Source organism: Pieris napi, chromosome 3 (genome assembly GCF_905475465.1).
Source record: "Pieris napi chromosome 3, ilPieNapi1.2, whole genome shotgun sequence".
In the NCBI taxonomy this organism is placed as follows: Eukaryota; Metazoa; Arthropoda; class Insecta; order Lepidoptera; family Pieridae; genus Pieris; species Pieris napi.
This window is the reverse complement of record NC_062236.1, coordinates 1,831,789-1,854,210: the sequence shown is the minus strand read 5'-3', so window position 1 is coordinate 1,854,210 and position 22,422 is coordinate 1,831,789. Positions and strand designations below refer to the sequence as shown.

The 22,422-nt window shown below is 34.0% G+C and overlaps 1 protein-coding gene across 1 annotated transcript; it reads left to right on the top strand.

The window, feature by feature from the left end:
• Window positions 1–1,668: 1,668 nt before the first annotated feature.
• Window positions 1,669–21,696, top strand: LOC125063758 (proton-associated sugar transporter A). The gene is made up of 9 exons (XM_047670362.1): window positions 1,669–1,990; window positions 3,322–3,584; window positions 4,782–5,021; window positions 12,607–12,708; window positions 13,777–14,057; window positions 15,220–15,432; window positions 17,786–17,916; window positions 19,838–20,012; window positions 21,151–21,696. The coding sequence occupies exons 1-9, from the start codon at window positions 1,785–1,787 to the stop codon at window positions 21,367–21,369; spliced, it is 1,830 nt and encodes a 609-aa protein (XP_047526318.1). The 5' UTR covers window positions 1,669–1,784; the 3' UTR covers window positions 21,370–21,696.
• Window positions 21,697–22,422: the final 726 nt, after the last annotated feature.

Sequence of the window (22,422 nt, the reverse complement as noted above, 5' to 3'; positions counted from 1 at the left end):
TAATATGAACGTTATATTGAATATGGTTTAAAATTGCTAAAAAAAATCTGTGGCGCTACAACCTTTTTAGGTGTGGGCGTCAGATTTCTGACTCAGTTTCCTGATCGTTTATCAATGTTATAGGCAAGTTGGTCAGCTTCTTGTGCCTGACACACACCGTGGACTTTGTGGGTCTAATGTAAGCCGGTTTTCCTAGGATGTTTTTCTTCTCCGTTTGAGCGAATAAAAAATGGGCGCATAGAAAGAAATTCCATTAGTCGGGGACGACCTCAGGGATGAGAGTCGCATGCTGAAGCCACTACGCCAACACTGCAGAAAATTTTATAAAGTCCATTAAAATTTGTACATGAATAGTAACAATAATCCAGTGGCGCTGCAACCTTATTGTTTGATAATATTTCGTAAAAAGTAGGCGATCTCCTGTCTGACACATATCGTCGGCTTTTGGATTTGACACAGGCTGGTTTCCTTGAACGTACTACGTGCAGTCATGCTCCTTTCCATGGCATGTTGACATACGGAGAGTTTATTTGTTAGGTTTTTTGTAACAAATAAACTCCAGCATGACTGGGATCAAAATAAAAGACAAAGTAAGGAGTAGCAACATCAGAGGAAAGACTAAGGTACAGGACATAACTTTGAAAATAAGAAGACAAAAGTGGAAATGGGCAGGCCACATGATCAGGGGAAAGGACAAATGGAGTCAAATACTCACACAATGGTACCCAAGAGATGGAAAGAGAAAGAGAGGTAGACCACAAAAAAGGTGGGACGACGACATTATACAAGTCGCGGGAACAACATGGGGTAGAGTGGCCATAGAAAGGCCAGAATGGAGAAGGTTGGAGGAGGCCTTTGCCATCTGGCAAACGGACACGCAAAAGTGGAAGAAAAGTACAATATACGAAAAATAAAGAAAAATACTGGCATGTTCGAATAGAGGCTATAATAATAAAAAACTACGTGCAGTGGATCGAATCTATAACCTCAGAGATGAGACACGCACCCTGGAGCCTCCAGGCCAACATTGCTCTACGACGAAGGAAGTATGTTCTTAGTTAAATTAACACTTGTAGAAACAATAAATCTTGATACGGTTAATTATTCCTAAATAAATTAGGTACGTATCGACTGTCATATATTTATAATTCTTATCTTTACCAACCCATACAGCGTTGGAGGATATCCAATAAATACATAAAGAAAACCAATGAACAAAACATTTTAATTACCATACATAAATTAAACATTACTCACAAATTTATAATTACTTGTTTCAATGTAACATCGGCTTTGGTTAATTTAACCAAATGTCACATTAACTGTACAAAATACTTATAGCTAATACCTAATCGCAGTCCGGTTTTACAACGGACGCGACGTAAGGCCAATATTAACTTTTTTACATAATTAAACATTTATAACACATAATTAAAATTTTAAATAAATTTACCACTTCGAATAATGACAAAGTATTTCATTTATGTATAAAACTTGTAATTGGTATAAAAACATAATCAGTACATAAATAATCAATTCAAATTACCTTAAAACGGAAAACAAACGCTGGGAAAATGTTTCAATAAGTGGTTCACACGGTAAAGTAGTCACATCTAGGAATATAAGGCTGTTGTTTTACTTCAGGGCGGGAGTCTGACGGAGGGCGGCGCGGGCGCTTCAGTATTCTTTAGACTTTCGAACTGAAAGTAGCAACCCTGGGTCCAAAATGTGTAATAGTGTTCCATATTTAAATTTCGTAAAATGACTAGTGCTTTTTAGTGATAATGGCGGATAAATTGGACGACTACCAGGGTGTAACTGGCCGGTGGCATGGAATAAGGGACCGGTGGAAGGAGAGATACGCGCAATGGAAGGAGAATCATCCGCGTGGGATTCGGGAGGTTTTGAAGGAGATGCTGTTTGGTATACCTACGTCATCTGAGCCGCCCAACCGAGAGTATGATAACAGCGAATACAGCGATATATTCAGGTATTTATATATGTTTAGGGTTTTACGCTAATATGACAATATATAAAATTACTCTTGCTATGTACGGAGAATTTATAATTCAAAATTTGTGCTTATCAATTTAAAATTATTAATTTAAGACTGATTTGAAACTTAAATATTTTTTCAAAATTTTGCGAAAATTTTATGCAAGTTATTTGTATGTGTTAGACAAAACTAAATTTAATACTTTTTACTATCTACATTAAATCACAGTAAGCTTAACCTTGCCTGAACGGTGTAATCTAATTAGGTTATCTAATTTCATACATATAGTATATTGATGCAGAATTAAAATAGAACTATATGTACATATGTAATGTCAAGTAAATTTGTCTATTTGTAGATTTTTCTGACCCTATTCGACAGAGATGAATAATTGTGTTTATTTGCTTACTAGAAATTTATAACGGATGGTCTAGATAAATAAGTAATTTTAATGTGTATAATATACACAAACTTAAGATTAAAACACGTTTAATCACATTTAATTTAAAATAAAACTCCTCAATTAAGGGTTCTTATATATATATTATAAATACATTAGAAATATAATTTACTAACAAACAATTTTAATTCGATAAAGTGTTTTTATTTCCGAAAACTAAAACCTTAGACCACGACTCTGGCCTGCGATTCTGTAACTCACTTCACGAACTCACACAGCGGCTTTCGCATCGGTGGTCGCTCTCAAATCAGTCATGAAGCAGTCATTTTATGATTTGGCATTCTGAAAAGGTGGGAGCTTGTAGTTTATTGTTTATCAGAATGCCAAATCATAAAATGACTGCTTCACGACTGATTTGAGAGCGACCGCCGATGCGAAAGCCGCTGTGTGAGTTCGTGAAGTGAGTTACAGAATCGCAGGGCTGTTCTGTTTTTCAATTGCGTGTTGTTCCCAAGAGAATGAAAGTGCGTGCTCCTATTTCACCACGCGTACTGCTGATAGAGGACAAATCATAATTTTAATCTTTTATTATTTTTATTTAACTATTAATTACTTAAAATGTCATGATGATGAACATGGTGTAATGGTTGCAGCTTTTTACAAATATTTTGTAAAACAATAAATTTGGCGATTAAAAAGAGTGGCGGAGAGTTTATTGCCAGTTCTTCTCGCCTGTTCGTATTGATTTTAGAACTGGCAGTAAATGTAAAATTAGAAGCATTTAATATGTATTTCTTTATTGACGTTCACAAGTGTACATTATGTTACCTAATTAAATAAATGATTTTGAACTTTAAAAATGCTTAGTTAAAACAAAAGTTTAAGTTTAAGTTAACTGATAATGAAAAGCCTTTTCAACTTGCAGGCGGAAAAACCGATTGGAACTTATGCGTATATCGGCTGCAGTAATGGGCATAGAGTTTTCATACGCGGGCGAGACGGCCTTCGTTTCACCCACCCTACTCCAGATTGGAGTACCCCATCACCAAATGACTATGGTGTGGGCGCTCTCACCGTTAATAGGCTTCTTTATGACCCCTCTCCTGGGCTCGCTGAGTGACAGGTGCAAATCTAAATTCGGACGACGGCGACCATTTATCGTTATGATGTCCATTGGAGTGTTTTTAGGTAAATAAGTTTTATTATTACCGTTTTAATGAATGAGTCACTTTTTATGTACTAATTTCTTTACGGAAGTTATACTATCGCACTGGACATGACTTAACTCGAAATCAGGAGATATGAAAAAAAAGTGCACGTCAGAAGTGAAACTACTTTGGCAAACGAATTTTTAAGTCTTGTTCATATTTATACAAATCTAAAATTTAATTTTTCCAAGACTTAGAGGGAGGGAAAAATTTAATTGTCATTAAAATATTAAGTGTCGAAAATTAATACAAATAATAAATTTAATTTATTTCTTCGATAATAAAAACACGTGGCATTTTAATTTACAATTCGTCATTTGAGATTTTAATAAACTATTTTGCATAAAATATAAAATATTTACTACTATTTCATAAATTCTCTTTACGAAATTTTAATTTTAAAAATAGAATTTCTATAAGGTTATTCACCCTTCTCACTATCTCTCAATCGCTCTCTTCCTTTTCCTCGACAAAAACGCTGCATATCTTCGTGACGTTTTTTAAAAATTTAACCCACATGCGAAGAAGAAGTTTCACTTCAAAAATATTTTATATAATATAAAGTAGTTACATACATTTAGGATGAAAGCCTCACAAACACTCTTTCGTATTTGTGAGTATTCAACAAATGAGACAAGTGACAACTGCGCAGTTCTTGTAGCAGATAGGGCTATAGACCCCTTGTTATCACTTTTGATAATAAAATCTAAAATGGTTACACACATGTGTCTTTTTAAAATATGTTATTTGAAATAGCTATTCAATGTTTTGTCCCTGTCACCCAAAAACATTGAATTATTTTTTAGTCTAATAATAAATTGGTTTTATTAATTTATGCACAGGAACTCTAATGATCAACCGCTTATCGCCACTATTTAAATTATAAAAATATACAAAATATAAAAATTAAAGATACGCTGTGAACACTTATAAAATTATTATATTTATCGTTCTGCAATGTTATATATAAAGGTGGGAATACTTTATACATAAAAATCATCATAATGCAGTTTACAAAAGTAGTGATCTCTCACTTTATAAAACGACAGACACAAGTCGTCAGAAAGAGACAAATATAGTACTTAAACTACTTCCCAGCTCCTTATTAAAACTTTATCAATCTACCGTAGTTCCAAATTTAAATTTTAAGATTTACACACATAAATTCAATTTTTAGGTCTAATTTTGGTACCCAATGGTGAAACCTTGGGTTATATGCTTGGTGACCTGGGAAACGTCAATAGGACCCAAGTTCCCTCAGCATTAGGCCCACGAAGTACAGCATTAGAAACAGAAGGAACGAATTACCATCCCTGGGGTGTGTTATTCACTATAATTGGTACTGTGCTGTTGGATTTCGATGCTGATGCCTGCCAAAGTCCTGCACGAGCGTATCTACTCGATGTGACAGTTCCAGGTGAGTTTTCATATCTGTATCTTTTATTTACAATTTACTCCGTTAACAAAAATTATACAGAATGCATAAACAAATTATAAGATCTTGTAATGTATTCCTAATAATTTTTAAATGTTTCTCCAATCCATTAAACAGTTTATTTATCAATATATATAAAGAAATTGTAATTAGCATATAAAGTACAAATTAATTTGCACATAAACTAGATATGTTGATCACTTCAATAATTACTTTTGTTTGATAAAAACTAAAAACAAATGAATCTCATGTCAGTACCTATTTATGTAAAATATTTTTAATAATTAAACCGACTATGTGTTTGCGTGTTGTTCCCACTAGAATGTAAGTGCGTGCTCCTATTTCACCATGCCTCCTGCTGATAGGGGACAAGTCTTTGTTTTTAATTTAGGTTATTATTATTAATTACTTAAGATGTCATGTGGAACATGGTGTAATGGTTGCAGCTCCTTACAAACGTTGTGTAAAAAAAAAATAAAAAAACATGGCGATTTAAAAGAGTGGCGGAGAGTTTATTGCCAGTTCTTCTCTTCCGTTCTACGCCCTTGATTTGAGAACTGACAGTAAATGTAAAATTAGAAGCATTAATACGTATTTCTTTAATGACGTATCACAAGTGTACATTGTGTTACCTACGTGAATAAATGATTTTTGAATTTGAATTTGAATTTGAATTTGATATTGTTGGTATGAAAAACTTGTGTAGCGCTCCGTGGGCGTATTTGAATAAACAAAAGAATTAATCCGTACAGTCGAGACTTAGTCCTAAGTTTTTTTTATTTATTTTACAGAATAATACATCTAAATCGTGGTATATTACAAGTATTATATTATAAGTTGACCCACTTTTGTAAAACCAATAGAATATTGTCGGAATAGCGCTAATTTTGACTAAATCCTCACCTATAATTCGTATATTAATCGTGCAAGAACAATAACTTATTTAGAAGTAATGACGAGAGCGCCCCAGTCGTGATATGTAGATAGTCTTGCCGACAAGAAGGATTTATTTCTCATACATATTGATAAAATAGAGCACGTGCTTATCAATTTAAAAAACAGCAGACGCGCGACTTCATATTTTATTTAGTGGTTAACATGACTGCGGATCATGCGACGTGGGAAATAAATAAGGAAAATAAAAATTATTCAAGTTAAGATCTAAATAGAAATGTGCTGGCCATCAAAAATATTTGTTATTCCGTTACTGTAAGGTAGATTGATAAAAATCCTCAAGCCTACCATCAATTTATAGCAATGCAATTGCTGCCGAGGCATCGCGAACAACCAGAGTTTACCTTAAATATTTCTAAATAAAGCTCCAACCAACCTTTGCCAATCAACCTTTGATAATTTAGTGTCGTGCATCATGTGCGAAAACCAGAGCAGAGCATAAGCTGGAAGTTCAAAGAGAGTTAAGGCCCATTTACATGATGCCATTTTCTTGTACATACCAGAGCAATAATTGAATGCAATAAATGAAGCGCAATAATTGCCGTTCAAGAATTGTATACAACTGTTTACACTTGAAAACTTGAATGCAATTATTGTATTCAAGTTTTGACAAGGAAATAATTGCACATGCCTTTTGTTTACACCAATGCAACTATTTTAAGGAGATTATTGCTTTCAAGTTTTGACTTGTCTAAACACAGGCTTGTACGTGCGTATACCATTTAATGGCGCTTTCGTGCAAGTATTGCACGTATTTGCATTGACAAATTTTTCATTCAAGTCTTAAATATTTTAGAAGAGTGTTGGAGTTTGAATATGTAAATATTAATGTAATAAAGGCAGGTAACACTTGTCACATGTAAAGAAAAAGTTTTAGTTTAGAATATAAAGAATACCTGTTTGAATCTATATATATAAAAATGAAACCCGTTTTCCGTTGTCACGACATAACATGAAAACGGCTTGACCGATTTGGCCCATTCTTTTTTTTATAATATTCTTTGAAGTATGAGGATGGTTCTTACACAGAGAAAAATTAAAAAAATTGAGTGAAAAAGTCTAAAAACAACACTTTTCTATATTCCCATACATAATATTCGTAATAATACTTAAAAGTCAATTTGAACTTTAATACCATATCATAAAGTTCAAGTGTTAGTGGAGGGGTTCCGGGAAGGTAAATTTTTATTTTTTGACATAATAAATTTGTTGTCTTATCAACTTTCTTTTTTTTATCTTACTAGCTAGACCGGTGTCCCGAATAGCAGTATAAGTATTTAAACAAAATAAAGAATCGACTGTTAGGCGGTACGATGTTCGCCAGGCCAGCTAGTTTTATATAAAAAGATAGTTTCTGTTTTTTGTTTTTAGTACTTCTATTCTAGACGCAGATAGTGTAACATCTTTGGCTCTTTATAATCATAAATTATTGTTTTTTTTTAAATAGACCCTCACCACCAGAGCTCAGTCTTCTTAAAAGATTAGAACCATCCAACAGAGAGGTATGAATATGAGTAAAAAGGTGTTTAAATTCAGTTCTGCTGATATAATAAAGTTCATTGAGATTTATCGCAGTCATGAGTGTTTATGGGATACCGAAAATGTAAATTATAAGAACCGATGCACGTAATGCTGCGCTAGCAGCATTTTCACAGGAATTTGAAGTTGACGGTTTCGGACCGAAAGAAATAACAAACAAAATAAAAAATTTAGACTAAATTAATTTTTAATTTATTTAATTTTTATTTAATTTAATTTAACACACCCTCACTCACTGCACTCATGTTTGCAAATGAAGAGATAATTGCGTACAAGAATTGCGTAAGAAATTATTGTACGTGCTGTTTACATCAATAATAGTTTTGAAAGGAAACTTTTCCCATTGATCAAGAATGTTACGTTTTGTTTAGACTATGCAATTCATTTATTGCGTTGATATAATTGTATGCTACAGGCAAGAAAATGGCATCGTGTAAATGGGCCTTTATTCTTAAGTGGTAAGAACTGGTATAAAAATAATATAATAAGCATAGGGCTTATCGTAGACATTATCGACTGGTCCAGAATCCTTTCTTAATTTAGAGGAAGAGAACAACTCCTTTTACAATCCTTATGGATACAATAGAATTTTCTTTCTAAATGATTTAACAATGTGAGATAGTTTTAGGAATCTGACTTTATCATGATGATTGATCACATTTGAATATTCCTGTGTCGTTCAACACGTATGCTTTCTATAAAAGAATTGTTGTCAAGCGATATCTGTACATACACTTATCTTGATAAAATTTAAATAAAATATTTACAAAAAAGAAAACTTAAGATAAAAAAGAGAAAATCGTATGTATTTAGTTATATTATTGCCGTTTCTATTGGCTAGTATGTTATTATAGATCATGTGGTCTTGGGTTCGGTTCCCGAGTAGGACCAAATAGTTACTCTTGATTTTCGAGGAATAATTGAAGTAGCTGAAGTGTATGTTGTGTCGTCAGTAAAGCTGTGGCCGTTCTCGTGATAGTGTAGTGTTCGTAGGGTCCTTCTAGAAAAGAGCGTACCAATTCTTAAAACCCTCTGGCATTGAGAGTGCCCATGGGCGGCTGTATCACTGAACATCAGGTTATGTATAAGCACATGTTCAAGTGTGTCCAATGGTTTGTAAGTCAAGGTATGTTCGTGAGAACGATGCAGGTTTAGGAATACTTATTCAATAAAAATTCATAGATATTTTTCTATCGGAAGAAATATTCAAGTGTCTAGATGGATTACTTTATCTAACGACTTATTATGTCAAAAAGATCCTTGTCTTAACGATTACATAAAATGATGTTGTACTATATGATAGTGCAAAGGAATAGACCGTGTGACGGACAGAGAAACGAAAAATAATCTCTACATTTATAGTCATTGTAAAATAAGTAGGTAGGTATATACTAAATTATAAAAAAATCAGTAGTACTACAACCTTTTTAGATCTAGGCCTCTTTCTATATTTGTTACATGATAGGTGATTAGCCTCCTCTTTCTGTCACACGCACACTTTTTGGGTCTAAGGCGAACTGTGGAATCGGCTCCGGGGGGGGGGGGGGGGCTTCCCTCAGAGATACGACCTCCAAATGTTCAAAAAGCGAGTCTACTCCTCCCTCAAAGGCCGGCAACGTACCCACTAAAGATGGCTGTCTATGGGCTGCGTGAACTGCCCTTTTTGGTCGTCCCGCAAGCTTATATAAAAAAAAGCCGGTTTTCTCACGATGTTTTCCTTCACCGTTCGAGAAAATGTTAAATTCGCACACAGCTATATCGAACATACGACCTCAGGGATGAGAATTACACGCTGAAGCTACGCCAACACAGCTCTGAATTATAATTACGGCGTAATAAACTTTGTCTTAACATAATCTATTTGGCGTACTATTTGCAACTTAATAATAATAGAATAACTGTGTTATTACAATATTTAATTAGTATTATCGTTTTTCAGAAGCATTGCTATCCTTAACCTAATTTGATAGACATAGGTAGTGTTTTGTTTAGCTTTAGGCTACGTCACACTATGCGATTGTGTATTGTTTTAGTGCAGTTTTTCAGCAAACAGTTGGTCCTTTTGTCTGTTATTACGAATAAGATAGACATACAGACAGATAGATGTACTGACAGTGTTGATAATGACTAAAATAGATGACTAAATGTTCTTTGGATATGCGCAAAAACGAAGTTGCATGTTGTTTCCCACGAGAATGTAAGAGGACAAATCTTTGTTTTTAATTTATTTTATTATTATTAATTACTTAAGATGTCATGTGGAACATGGAGTAATGGTTGCAGCTTCTTATAAACATTGCGTAAAACAAAAAACTTGGCGATTAAAAAGAGTGGCGGAGAGTGTATTGCCAGTTCTTCTCTTCCGTTCTACGCCCTTGATTTGAGAACTGGCAGTAAATGTAAAATTAGAAGCATTTAATATGTATTTCTTTTTGACGTTCATAAGTGTAATTTTGTGTTACCTAAATGAATAAATGATTTTGATATGATTTGATTTGAATGAACGAAACTGCACTATGACCAAAAAATCTTTGACTTGTGTCAGTCACAGGCTGATCAGATTGTTGTACGCAATGTAATCGTCCTAGGGCTTGAACTTTAAAATTCTTAGTGTTAATATGTGGGAATTAAAAGCATAAATTCTTAAAAATTAATACAGATTTTATTATAAATACCGCCATCTATTGCTCAGATATTTTGATAGGTTCTATTCGTAGAGAAATGAATAAAACTTTCCGAGGCTCTCTTGGGTTTTAATGTTAGAAGCATTGACTTTCTGTACGAGCTTTTATTAACTAATTAGTTTATTCGTAATCCACTGTACGAAATATACTGTGCTTACCATTTTCAACACAACACTATCTATCTCTTTTCTTTCGCAGTGATTGATTTATCTTGAATTATTTTGGTATTTTCCGTACGGATATTTATCATTGATAAGCAGTTGGAATATATTTTACCTAACACAATTTGCATATTAATAAATACATATGTATGTATTTAACTATAATGTATGTATGTATATATTAATATGTATGATATACATGAGAAAAATGTTATATAGCAAAAACTTATAAAAAACCCATCGTAGAATTTTGACTAAGTTGACATATCGCTTAACAATCGCATATAATATGAAATAGCTGTCTTATATTATTTTAAAGATACTTACTAAGTTTGGTTGTACGACATACATTACAAAAAGTACTTGTAACTATACTCTTATAAAACCATCCCTGGTTTTTAGTTCAAAGAGTAGTAAGGTACTGAATGGGAATTCAGTACCCATTTGGATTTATGGGCATAGTGACGGAGAGGTTCTTCTCGTCTGCTTTTAGCCCTTGATTGTAAAATTGGTATCCAAATGTGTATTTGGAATTATGTATTAATTATTGACGATGAACAACTTATATTTTAATATAGAACTTTTATTTTATTGAAGTTATACTTCTTTTGGCGCGTTAGGGAAAAATGATGAGAGTAAATTTTTACGATGCGCGCGCACACCGTCACAAAAAATCGTCACCCTGAAATTAGCTATAGTCAACGTTTTTTCTACAAACGTAGAATAAGGCGAAAGATAAAATTTTTGAAATGATGAAGTCTTGTTACACTTTAGTCAATACACAAAACCAAAACAGATTACATTGAAAAACAAAGTATATTATTTTCCCCGGAGTTGGTATCGACTAAAAGTTGGTGGGTTTTGGCAGAAATCCGCGAAAATAGAGGACACCGTGACCACGCACGCTGTAAAGCACGCGAAACGTCGTAGAAATTTAAAATTACAACAATTGTAAATTTATAATAATAACTTCAATCCGGTAAAAACGTATTTTCTTTCAATGTGTAAAAGTTATGTCAATAAAAGACAATACAACAATACATCACATTTATTGGATCTATACAGTATATCTCTCTTATTACACCTACAAATTAAATTTATAAAACCTGTTTTTTTTTAATATTACCGATAGTGGAATTACATATTCAGCTTATCTTCAGTGTAATTTTGTATGACGTAGAGCTATTATTAGCTTAGCGCTAAGATTGAACGGATAATAAGCGTTATATAATGTTGTAAGTACTTTCATTCATGTTGAGATTAATCTCAAGGGGCTATTAATATTTACGTTAATAACTTTTATAAGTCAAGTGACCGGACAGACATTGTAAAATATCTTGCAATCAAAAACTTTTTGCAACACTTTATTATTTTTATGATTAACACCGTTACGTTGACGATTCTTGCTATTTCTATTCTTCGCTATTTTCAGGTTGAAAAAGTTCTTCTGAAAGAAATTGTATATAAGTGAGAGCCAGTTGGACTCAAGTCAGTGTACTTTTGTTCCTTTTTAACAAAATCGACATATGTTAATTTTACTTGATTCGATAGGTCGATTCATTAATGATACAGATACCGGCAAACTTCTTGAGCATTCAACAAGGGATTAAACGTCTAATGTAACTGAACTTACCAATCACGCGATCGAAACGTCACTCTCTCGTTGCTTCGTGGTGAAGGGTTATGTGGGACTCGCTGCTGTGCATAACCCCACGGCACCAGCAGCAATCGTCCGAGGCAGGACACGGTAACAGCGTAGACTTGTTCGCATCCCGTCACGCAATCAGCGCTTACAATCACGGTCCTCTATGGCCACGAATGATGTGGAATGGCCTTGGTGGGCAAGGGCCATTCGAATCGGCCAATTAGCCTTGATTTGTAAAGCTGGAGGAGGTCGGGTACAATGTTTGCAGGGATGTGCCAGCAGCACTTCTTAAGGACGCATGAACCCCTGTTCCCCAGCTGAAGCGTCTGCGCGACCAGGATTACACAAGACGTTGCACGGTATCAGGATTACATCTAGGAACTCTAGAAAAAACGTAACGTCCTCGCTATTATCATTGCATATTGTTTTTCAAAGTGTCTCTAGGAGATTACAGAGTTTTGCGGGCAGATTATGGGTCGGTATGGGATACATTCTTGGCTAACAACACTAATTAATAGCCTAAAAGAGCTTGCCTCTAAAGCACAGGTCATAAATTATTATATAACCATAACTTTTTATTTCAGAGGACCACGCTAGAGGCTTGAGTACTTTCACAATAATGGCTGGTTTGGGAGGTTTCATGGGATACGCGCTTGGCGGAATAAATTGGGATGAAACCACTCTAGGTAAATAAATAAATTTGACCCGGCTTCCAGTGATTGAGTAACGTGGAAAATCGTGACCTTTTAATAGTAAATAACACGATTTAAAAATATGTTAAAAATTTATTAAATTTTGTCGTTTTGTTTGACAACTGACATTTTTGACAATTACAATATTATTAAAGCGTTCTGTGCATGGATTAGACCAGGTTTTTTTTAATAGAAACCGACCAAAATATATTACATTGCATACAAGGGTATTTAGCAATCGCGCCAAGTGGTCACCCAGTCAAACTCTATTTTTTTGACGTATTGACGCAACATAATCATCACAGAGTAAACTTATACATACACAGAGTGATGACAATATCCTGTGTTGTATTCGATATTCTATTTTGAATTTATATTCTTTTGTAACACTTTTGAAGTGAAACTTCTTTAGGCGCATGAGGGTAAAATTTTTACGGATGATAAACAATAATAATAATATTAGCGTCACGAAGATGTGCAGCGTTTATGTTGAAGAAAAGGGAGAGAGTGATTAAAACCGATCGAGAGAAGAGAAGGACGAATTACCTTATAGAAATACTATTTTAAAATTAAAATTTCGTATTAAGAGAATTTATGAAATATTAGTATTTTATATTTTATGCAAAATAATTTATTGATCTCAAATGACGAATTGTAAATTAAAATGCCACGTGTTTTTACTATCGAAGAAATAAATTTATAAAATTAAATTTGTAATATGCATTAATTTTCGACACTTTAAATATTTTATTGACAGTTAAATTAATTGAATTCCTAACATATCTTCCTTTTTCTCTCCCTCTACGTCTCGGAAATCTAAAGTTTTAGACTTAAAAATTAGTTTGCCAAAGAAATTTCACTTCTGACATAATATGTACTTTATACGCACGCACTTTTTTACCTTCTTTAGTCTTATATTACTGAAGGCGGTGCCTGTTTTGAAAACTCCTAACCGATATATGTATATCGGTAACCTTACCTAATGCACTGAGATATATAAATTTATATGTCTCAGTGCATTAGAGATGTTGATACCCATAACATATACATATATAATTACAGGAGACTTCTTCGGTGGCCACGTGAGAGCGGTATTCTCATTGATCACAATAATTTTCGTGATCTGTGTATCAGCCACTGTTAGTAGTTTTAAAGAAATACCATTGGAAGAGTTGCACCAATATGACGAGTTTAAAAAGAGTACTGAAACATCAAAATCTCCACCTGATCAGGAGCAACTTGTAAGAGATAATCTGAGAAAAGATGTGTCCAGCTATGGGACTCTTGAAGAGGAAGGTTTGATGAGGGATTGTTCAACTTATGGAACGTTGGATGGTTCTGAGGTAAATATGGCAACTGGATGTTTTTCATGTATGGGCATTGTGTATTTCCTAAATCGACCATAATATAACAAAAAGGGTTATTTCGTTATCTCTTTTCATATTATTGCAGATACTAGTTGCATTAGGGTGGGAAATGAATAAATACATTTATTTTTAAAACGTTTCAGTTTTTTCTATTTATATTTTTTTTAATATTTGTTATGAATACTGTATATTTGTGGGCTGGAATTGAATATTTCTAATAAATACATAATTAATAGACAAGTTTTTAGTTTATTCTCAACATATCGCTTGCCTGAACAAAGTCGTAAAAGCAAAATCTATTTTTTCAGAAAATATAAAAGAAGGTAGTGCTATTATTACTAGGATACTAACTACATTGCATATACAATTATACATGTCAAATTAAAGCTTTTTTTTCCTATTTGACAATTTAAACATTGTTATTATGTATTTAGTGTAAATAGTTAAAAAATAACGAAATTTACATTACATTATTTCATTTAATAAGACTGAAGAGCAAAAACGATTGTTTCACTGTTTAAACATAATTACGGACGACACAGGAACCGCACATTTTGACGATGTTTAAAATCTATTACCACTCTTCGCGGAAATATTATGACCTTGGTGAAACAGAGATAATCATTTCATTTGTTTTTAAACTGTCGCATAAACTTTTAAGATTATGTGGTAAAATTAAAATCTAAACTAAAACTACCTTTACGAGTATGGTTGTTGCGATCAATTTCAGAGGAGGTAAAATGAGATAAACGGGTATTACTAATATTGCACAAAAAAATTCCTTAGAATCCTCGAAAAGATATCCTCGTGATTTTTTATAGTAAAATGTTTTGCATAAATTCTGAAATACAGTTATAGTACACCCACGGAAGTCAAAAATGAGTTTTTTTTTTTAAAGACAATACACCAATTGACCGAGTAACCACTAGACCAATGAGTCGTTTTACGACTTTGCACCCCGGGGCGAGCGATATGTAATATTATTACCAGTTTTTGCAGGACATCAAAGTCGATAAAATAATTTCAGACCTGTCAGTAAATATAAATTTAGGATTTTTTTTTAACACATATTCTCTTTGACGGTATACATGAACAAATATTTTAGTTTTGATTTTGAATTTACTATTCTGTATTCCAGGCTCCAGAGCCACCAGCTCCAAATGGAATAGCAATACCTGAAGGCCACGGCGAGCCTCTTTCCCTAAAACACTATCTGAGGTCCATAGTCATGATGCCCAAGTCAATGAGAGTCGTTTGTTTGACTAATCTATTCTGCTGGATGGCGCATGTCTGCTATTCGTTGTACTTCACAGACTTCGTCGGCGAAGCTGTGTATGGTGGAAATCCAGCTGTAAGTAATATGTATTTTTGGAGTTCATTTGATTTTAAGTGATACCCGTGGATACATTGCTAAGGAGTACGTTGCCGGATTTTCAAATCTCTGCTGTCCAGAGACTGGGTGTATAATACCCACTAAACCCACCCAAAACTACTCGACTCCTACAACGCCGCGTTACAGAGGCCCCAGGGTCGCTCATGCATTCTACCAGGGCCTCAACGGCTGTCACGCTCCAAACCACCAGTGCAGTATCTTCAAACATATCTTCTTCTATTTACTCCGCGTCTTGTAAACCTAGGATTCATCCTAGACGCTTCCTCTCTCGTTCTGCTGTCTCCTTCAGTAGAATTGCTGGCTTTCAAAAGGATACCACAGAATTCCATAACTCTAATATAACACTAGGCAGAGCAAACAGAAGTTGTGCGGCGCCACTAACACGACCTTCAGAAATGAAGAGTTTGACTGAAAGAAAGAAGGCAGAGCAAGGTTTACCCATCACAGTACAAAGATTTTGACTTAGATAAGACCACCGCGAAAATTCCTCTAACAAGAAAAAACTATCGAAATCGAAGAAATAGTTTTACGTTAATCATCAGTCATCTGTGTAAATCATATTAAAGTTATAAATTTTCTGCTAAAGATTTATAATAATTGTGACTCAGAACAAGTGTTAGTAGGGGATTAAGAAGATCATCACAGAACTTCACGGTATCAGATAAGTCTTAGTCATAGTGTGAAATACTTGTTGACTTCAAGATTACATAGTCTATATGTTACGTTCAAAGTTATTTATAAATATAATGTAATTGAGGAAACGTAAATAACAATAACTTGTCACGCTAGATAATTAAACCAACATCATTATAAATGGATACAGCCCCTTAGCCTCCAAGTATATTTGGTCATTATAGTCTATCTCGTGCTTCTTGCGTCCGACTTCGATCACCTATTGTTTCAAGGTCCTTGACAACTTCATCTACCAACGCATCCTCGGTATACCGGGTTTTCTCTTGTGGATCAGTAAGGTCCCTGGTGGTCGTCCGCCATGTTAATAAATACGTAAGATTAATTTTAAAGTTAATACATTTTTGTAAGGAGGAACTCGAAAAGCTATCCTTACTTTCGACATTAAACCCAGCTTCGGATGAACGTTAAACTTTCATTTGTCAGATGTCAGATAAGCATACTTTAGCTTGACATAGTATTAAGTACTAGCAAAAGTACTCAAATATGATATATACCAGTGGGACATATTCGAATGGAATAATTTAGTAGTAACAAAATAATGCGAACAATTAAAAATAATACAATCACCAACAATACTACTAGGGGCCTCATAGCCTAGCGGTCTTATTAAGTGGCAGCTAGGTGAGGGGTACCGGGTTCGATTCCCGGTTCGAGGGCAAGTTTTAATTTAATTTAAATTTGTTCTCGGCCTTTGGGAGGGTTGTGCGGTACCGGGCGAGTGCTTAAACCGTACATGGAGGACACGGTCGAATTTCTAAAGGCAAGCACGAATTATAAAAAAAATCTTATACTTGACACTGGCTAATGCACAAACCGTACCAGAGCCATAAAAAAAAATTAAAACAATACTACTGACTTGGATAACTAAAAGTATGTATAAAAAAATACACACATTACCATTTTAAAATAGCAAATGGTAAAAATAACAAAAGCAGAAGATAATATCTTCACACAAATAATAATTTATGGATTATACATATATGACGTGTTTTGATGTCGCTTAAAATGAATCGTTCGCACTAACCGTTAGAGGGATGTTAATGAAGTTTGCTATAGCTTGCTCCGATAGCACTCAGAAGAATTGTCAGCACACCGCTCCATTAAATCATTGAGAAATTGTTGAGTTTTCTGTGAAATTATATTATCCTCGCGAAAAACCCAATGGAACTTAACGTGGACTTTTGCCCGATCAATCATGATAGGGAAAATTTCTATAATGTCATCAAAGATAAAGTGTTATAGATTAAAACTCTTGCTAAAAATAGAAATATTACCTTATTCTTAAAGAATGCAGTCCATAGAAAGGATTGAGTACCTAATAACTAAATTCCAAAAGTATTCTGAAATAACATATGTACGTAATATAATTATTTTTTTATCTATTTAAATAAACTTGTTTCAAGTACTAAACGACATTGCCTATTAATTACGGTGAAAAGAGGCTTAAAAAACTGTGGGCCGGCAAATTAATCATATAGTAAACCAGTTATTTGATTTATTATATTATCTTTTAAGTAAATACGCGTAAATAAAAACAATATTAACATAATTTTTTTATATTTTGCTCAACACAGTTCGCTTTCAGATTTTATGTGTAATTGCTATAATAATCTTTCAGGCGCCAGTCGGCACAGAAAGTAGAACAAACTATGAAGCTGGCGTTCGCTTCGGCTGCTGGGGGATGGCGATGTACTCTCTATCTTGTGCTTGCTATTCAACTGTTATTGAGAAACTGATTAAGAAGTTTGGGTAAGTTTATCTCGTTATTTTACGATAACATTATCCAGTGGCATAACAATACCATCTGGGGCCGGTGGAAATTTCTTTTGATGGGGCCCTATCAGTAAAAATCGTCACGTTGTTTCTCAGTTTAATTTTAATAAACTTCGAGATTTTCAGCGTACTCAATTACAGGTTTTATATGTCCCACTAATGGCCATATGCCTCTTCTCTAAGGCAAGAGGGTATGGTCTGTAGTCCCCACGCTAGACCAATGCGTATTGGAGACTACACATTCATCCATAGAACATAATATGTCTTGGGCAGGGGCCCTATTGGGTCGGGGGCCCGTGGCATTTTGCCAGCACTGCCAGTCTATAGGTAACTGTATTACGATTTAAAAAAACCTTTAACGGATTTAAAAGCGAAATTATAAAAAAATTACGTAACTGGACTCTTCAACACATTCGTATATTCTTATCATCTAAATATAAATGAGATCAATAATAGAAAGGATGTGTTATTAATATTGAGGTTGAAGATACTTTTCCGTTTTTATGTCAAACTCAGTTTCTTTTTTCTACTGCGTTACACTAATGAGGCATCCATTTTTCCTTATTATTTTGCAACTTCAAAAAAAGAGCGTACCAATTCTTGAAAGGCCGGCAACGCGGTTTCGAGCCTTCTGGCAATGTAAGTGGCCATGGGCAGCGGTATCATTTATTCAGATGGGCCTCCTGCCCGTTTGCCTACTATTACAAAAAAGAAGCGAAATTAAAACTTATTTTTAGCTTGAACGGCACAGGCACTTTAATTCATATTATCTCTTGCAAATCTCCTACCTAATCTCTGTCCCAATAGGTCTTTTTCTCTATCTTTCTTTCAGTCTTGCTTATGTGTATAAGTGCGTTCCATTGTGATTTAATAACTTATACTTTAATTAAATAAGCCTATTTATGTACTATTAATTGCTTTTATGGATTATTTAGATTTGGAAACCTTACAAACTAGGCTGATACTAAGTTTGGCTTCATTGTGACATTGGACGTTTTTATAATCGATATCACATGTAACAAAACAAAAATATCTTAAACTAATAATTTTGTATTGTTGCATATCATAACAAAACTTATGAAACCCAGACATTTCAAACAAATATTTTAATAGAATATTGTCAATTGAACTCTAATCTACATGAATTAGTTAATTTTATAGCTAGTAATGTATTTAATTAATCCTTAATATTGTTATAAGTAATATTAAAAATATCTCTCTATTATAAATTTACTATATTCAATTTATAAATCATTGATCAATTATAAGACTCAACTTCCCTATAGACGATTTAATAAATATCTTTAATTTTTATTAAAATATTTACGTTCTCTTAGTTACTGTTTAATCTATAACCTTGTCCCTGGTCGCAGTTGTAATGACATAACCCTTGGATCTTGACTTTCATTAAAGACATTATGCGGCTTCTAAGACGCTAACAATTTTAGCGCCTGACGTAATTTAATTAGCAATGTTTTATTTTTATTACGTCTGTTTAGTCAGGCGAATTAAAACTTTGTCTGCAGTATTTACGACTTGTCTTTTCAATCGATTATAAAATACCGGGAGATATAATAACTTATTCTTTCTTTTTTTTGTAGGCTACATCGAGACCGTTCGAACAAAATTTAGGAAGACTTCAGTAAAGGCTATCGGCATTTAAAGTTCAAACCAAATCGCTAATTATATTGAATTATTACCACAATATAAGTTTTTACAAGACTAGTAAACAAAATAAACCAATGATAATCAAAAAACAACAGAAATGTTCGGAAATAATTGTTTTATTATTATCGCGTCTGAAAGAAACCATTCTAACTTCTGAATCAATTTTATTTTGTCCATCAATATCTTGTAATAAAAAATTGTATACTAAATAAAGTTACTTATTTTACAGTGCTAAAAGAGTCTACGTCGGAGGCCTGTGTACTTACAGCTGTGGTATGATGCTGCTCTGCATCTTGAGGACCCAAACAGCAGTGCTCCTGTTCAGCTGGACAGCTGGTATCATGTACTCTACGCTTTTCACGATGCCCTACCTCCTGGTCGCGCACTACCATGCAACAGGAATGGTAAATAATTTGTAATAAATTAAATTTTTAGGCTTAAAGACAGAACAGTGGTTTATTTGTGATGATGTTAAGTGATACCGCCGCTCATGGACACTCTCAATGCCAAAGGGCTCGCGAGTGTGTTGCCGACCTTTTAAGAATGGGTATGCTCTTTTGTTGAAGGGCCCTAAATTAAATTGGTTCGGAAGCTGGTTCCACATACAGGAGTTCCAATTATTATAAGCGAATTCGCTCTCATCCAGACTGTAAGGAATAGTTAAATAATAATAATAAATAGAGAAATGGCTACAAATAATATTCAATAACTTAAACATTCAAAAGTAAAAGATAAATAACAAAAATATATATAAAGGTCACAGGAATCACGATAATTTCTAAGTTATGTTTAACGCTTGCAATTTAAAGGAAGATAGAGTGAGCTCAGCGGATAGAGGAAGAAGTGAATTTACTAAATGATTTTGAGTATTCTGAAATTCACTTCAAAGTATCCTTCATGAATTCAACACCTTATTTATAATAATAGCGACTTCAAACAGATTTACAAGTGATTAACGGTTTGTAATTAAATCTTGTGCTAATTAATGGTCTACTGTAAGCGTTTCCATTGTTACACAAAACTTAATGCAATTTAATTGTTTCTCAGCTAACGAGCTTTTGAAAAGCTTACAAACATATTGTTATGCACAATTTTGTTTACCTATTTTTGAATTATAATATGTGTATGTGTGTGGATAAACTAACTTTTATGCCAGTTTAATGTACTCGAATATATTGTAAATTTTATTTAAGAGTTAATGTAAATTAGAATTATTAAATCAGTTAAAAAATAGCAATTAGGCATTAAATATTGTACCTAAGTTGCGTAGTTTTTGATATATAGTTGGGGTTAATTTAATGAGGGCCTCAGAATCAAGACTTAGCGCGAACTTACTCCCGTAACATTCAATACATTTTTGACGTTCAGGAGTCAGACTTAACACTTAATCCTAATGATTTAGACTATTTTCTATCACACGATAAAAATGCTATCTAAATTTTATTATATTCAGGATTTTCTTTGTATTATAGAAAACACTTTTTTGCCAAGACTTTTTCGAAGGTACAAGAAACATTTATTAACAGTGTCTTTACTTTACAGTGGGATAGCGAAGGAGGTGGCTGCGGTGAAGAGCGAGGTATCGGTACAGATGTTGCTGTGATCAGCAGTTGTGTATTCGTCGCCCAGCTCCTAATTTCATTTATTATGGGCTTCGCTGTGAAGCTGACTGGGTCCACGGCGGCTGTGGTCGGTGTAGCAGCCTCTTTAGCTGGTGCTGCTGCTATTACTGCAACTAAAATTACCTATTTGGAGCTCTAATCTGAATCTCTCTGTGTCATATGGTTAAATTTCTGGATCTCACTTACATGAATTTGTATGTACTTTAGGTAGAATTATAGGGATATTTGTATATATGTAACCTTCGTTACGGATTATTGATTTCTATGATCGTGATGCTCAGTGGCGGATTTACTAGAAGGCTGGAGGGTGGCAAATTTGGGAAGAGATTTTATTTGCTACCTGCATGACGGTTTTTAGATGTTTTACAGATAGAAGGCTGCAATAAATGTGTCACTTATAGATTTGGTGTAGCAAGGCAAAGTTTATTCTTGAGTAAAGGGAGCGTTCAAGTATGTATTACGTAACGAATTTGGGGGGGGGGTCCTTTTGTAAAACGTTACGATACGTGGCGGGGATTGAATTACGCGTTATTGTTTATATTATTTTCGACTTTCCAGTTTTTTTACACCACATAATGGTAACTTTTAGGTATAGAGAGTCACTTTGGTGGTCACGAAACGTTTTACTATTGGGTACAGAAAAAGTTCCGGCGCGTTACATTGGGGGGGTCAATAATCTCCAAAAATTGCGTGACGTAATACTTGAACGCTCCCAAAGCAGCAGTAATAGACCTCTGCACCAGCTCACACTATGAGTTGAATAGAGCGAAATTGCAGAAAATGTATTTCCCCTATCCCCTCTATCAAGCCATACATGTCAGTCCTACTACTGGTTGGAGGCTGCGAACTGGATTGTTTGTATAAAATCAAGCCCAATACGTTACGTGCAATTTCAACGAAATTGTTGGATTCTAAAAATAATCTTGGACTTGACATTTGTTGAGACAAGGGCGGCAAAAACTTCACAGCCTTACCTTGAAAATTTGTAAAACCGCCACTGGTATGCTAATACAAGATAAGCAGAAATCATTACGAGTACGGCGATTTCCTTAATATATTTAAAAATTAAGGAAATTTTACGGGCTTGTTTCGTGTTCATTTATGTACTCGCTAAAATTGGTTTATAGTTTAGAGAATCGCGTGCGTATTTGTATTAAGAATTTTAATAATATGTAGTTTTGTAAGTGTTACT

Bases quoted from the DNA above. Each gene is read 5' to 3' on its own strand.
- LOC125063758 (XM_047670362.1), top strand. From the start codon at position 1,785: ATGGCGGATAAATTGGACGACTACCAGGGTGTAACTGGCCGGTGGCAT. The intron at 3,585-4,781 runs GTAAATAAGTTT...TTCAATTTTTAG, and splicing joins GTCCATTGGAGTGTTTTTAG to GTCTAATTTTGGTACCCAAT. The intron at 15,433-17,785 runs GTAAGTAATATG...ATAATCTTTCAG, and splicing joins TGTATGGTGGAAATCCAGCT to GCGCCAGTCGGCACAGAAAG.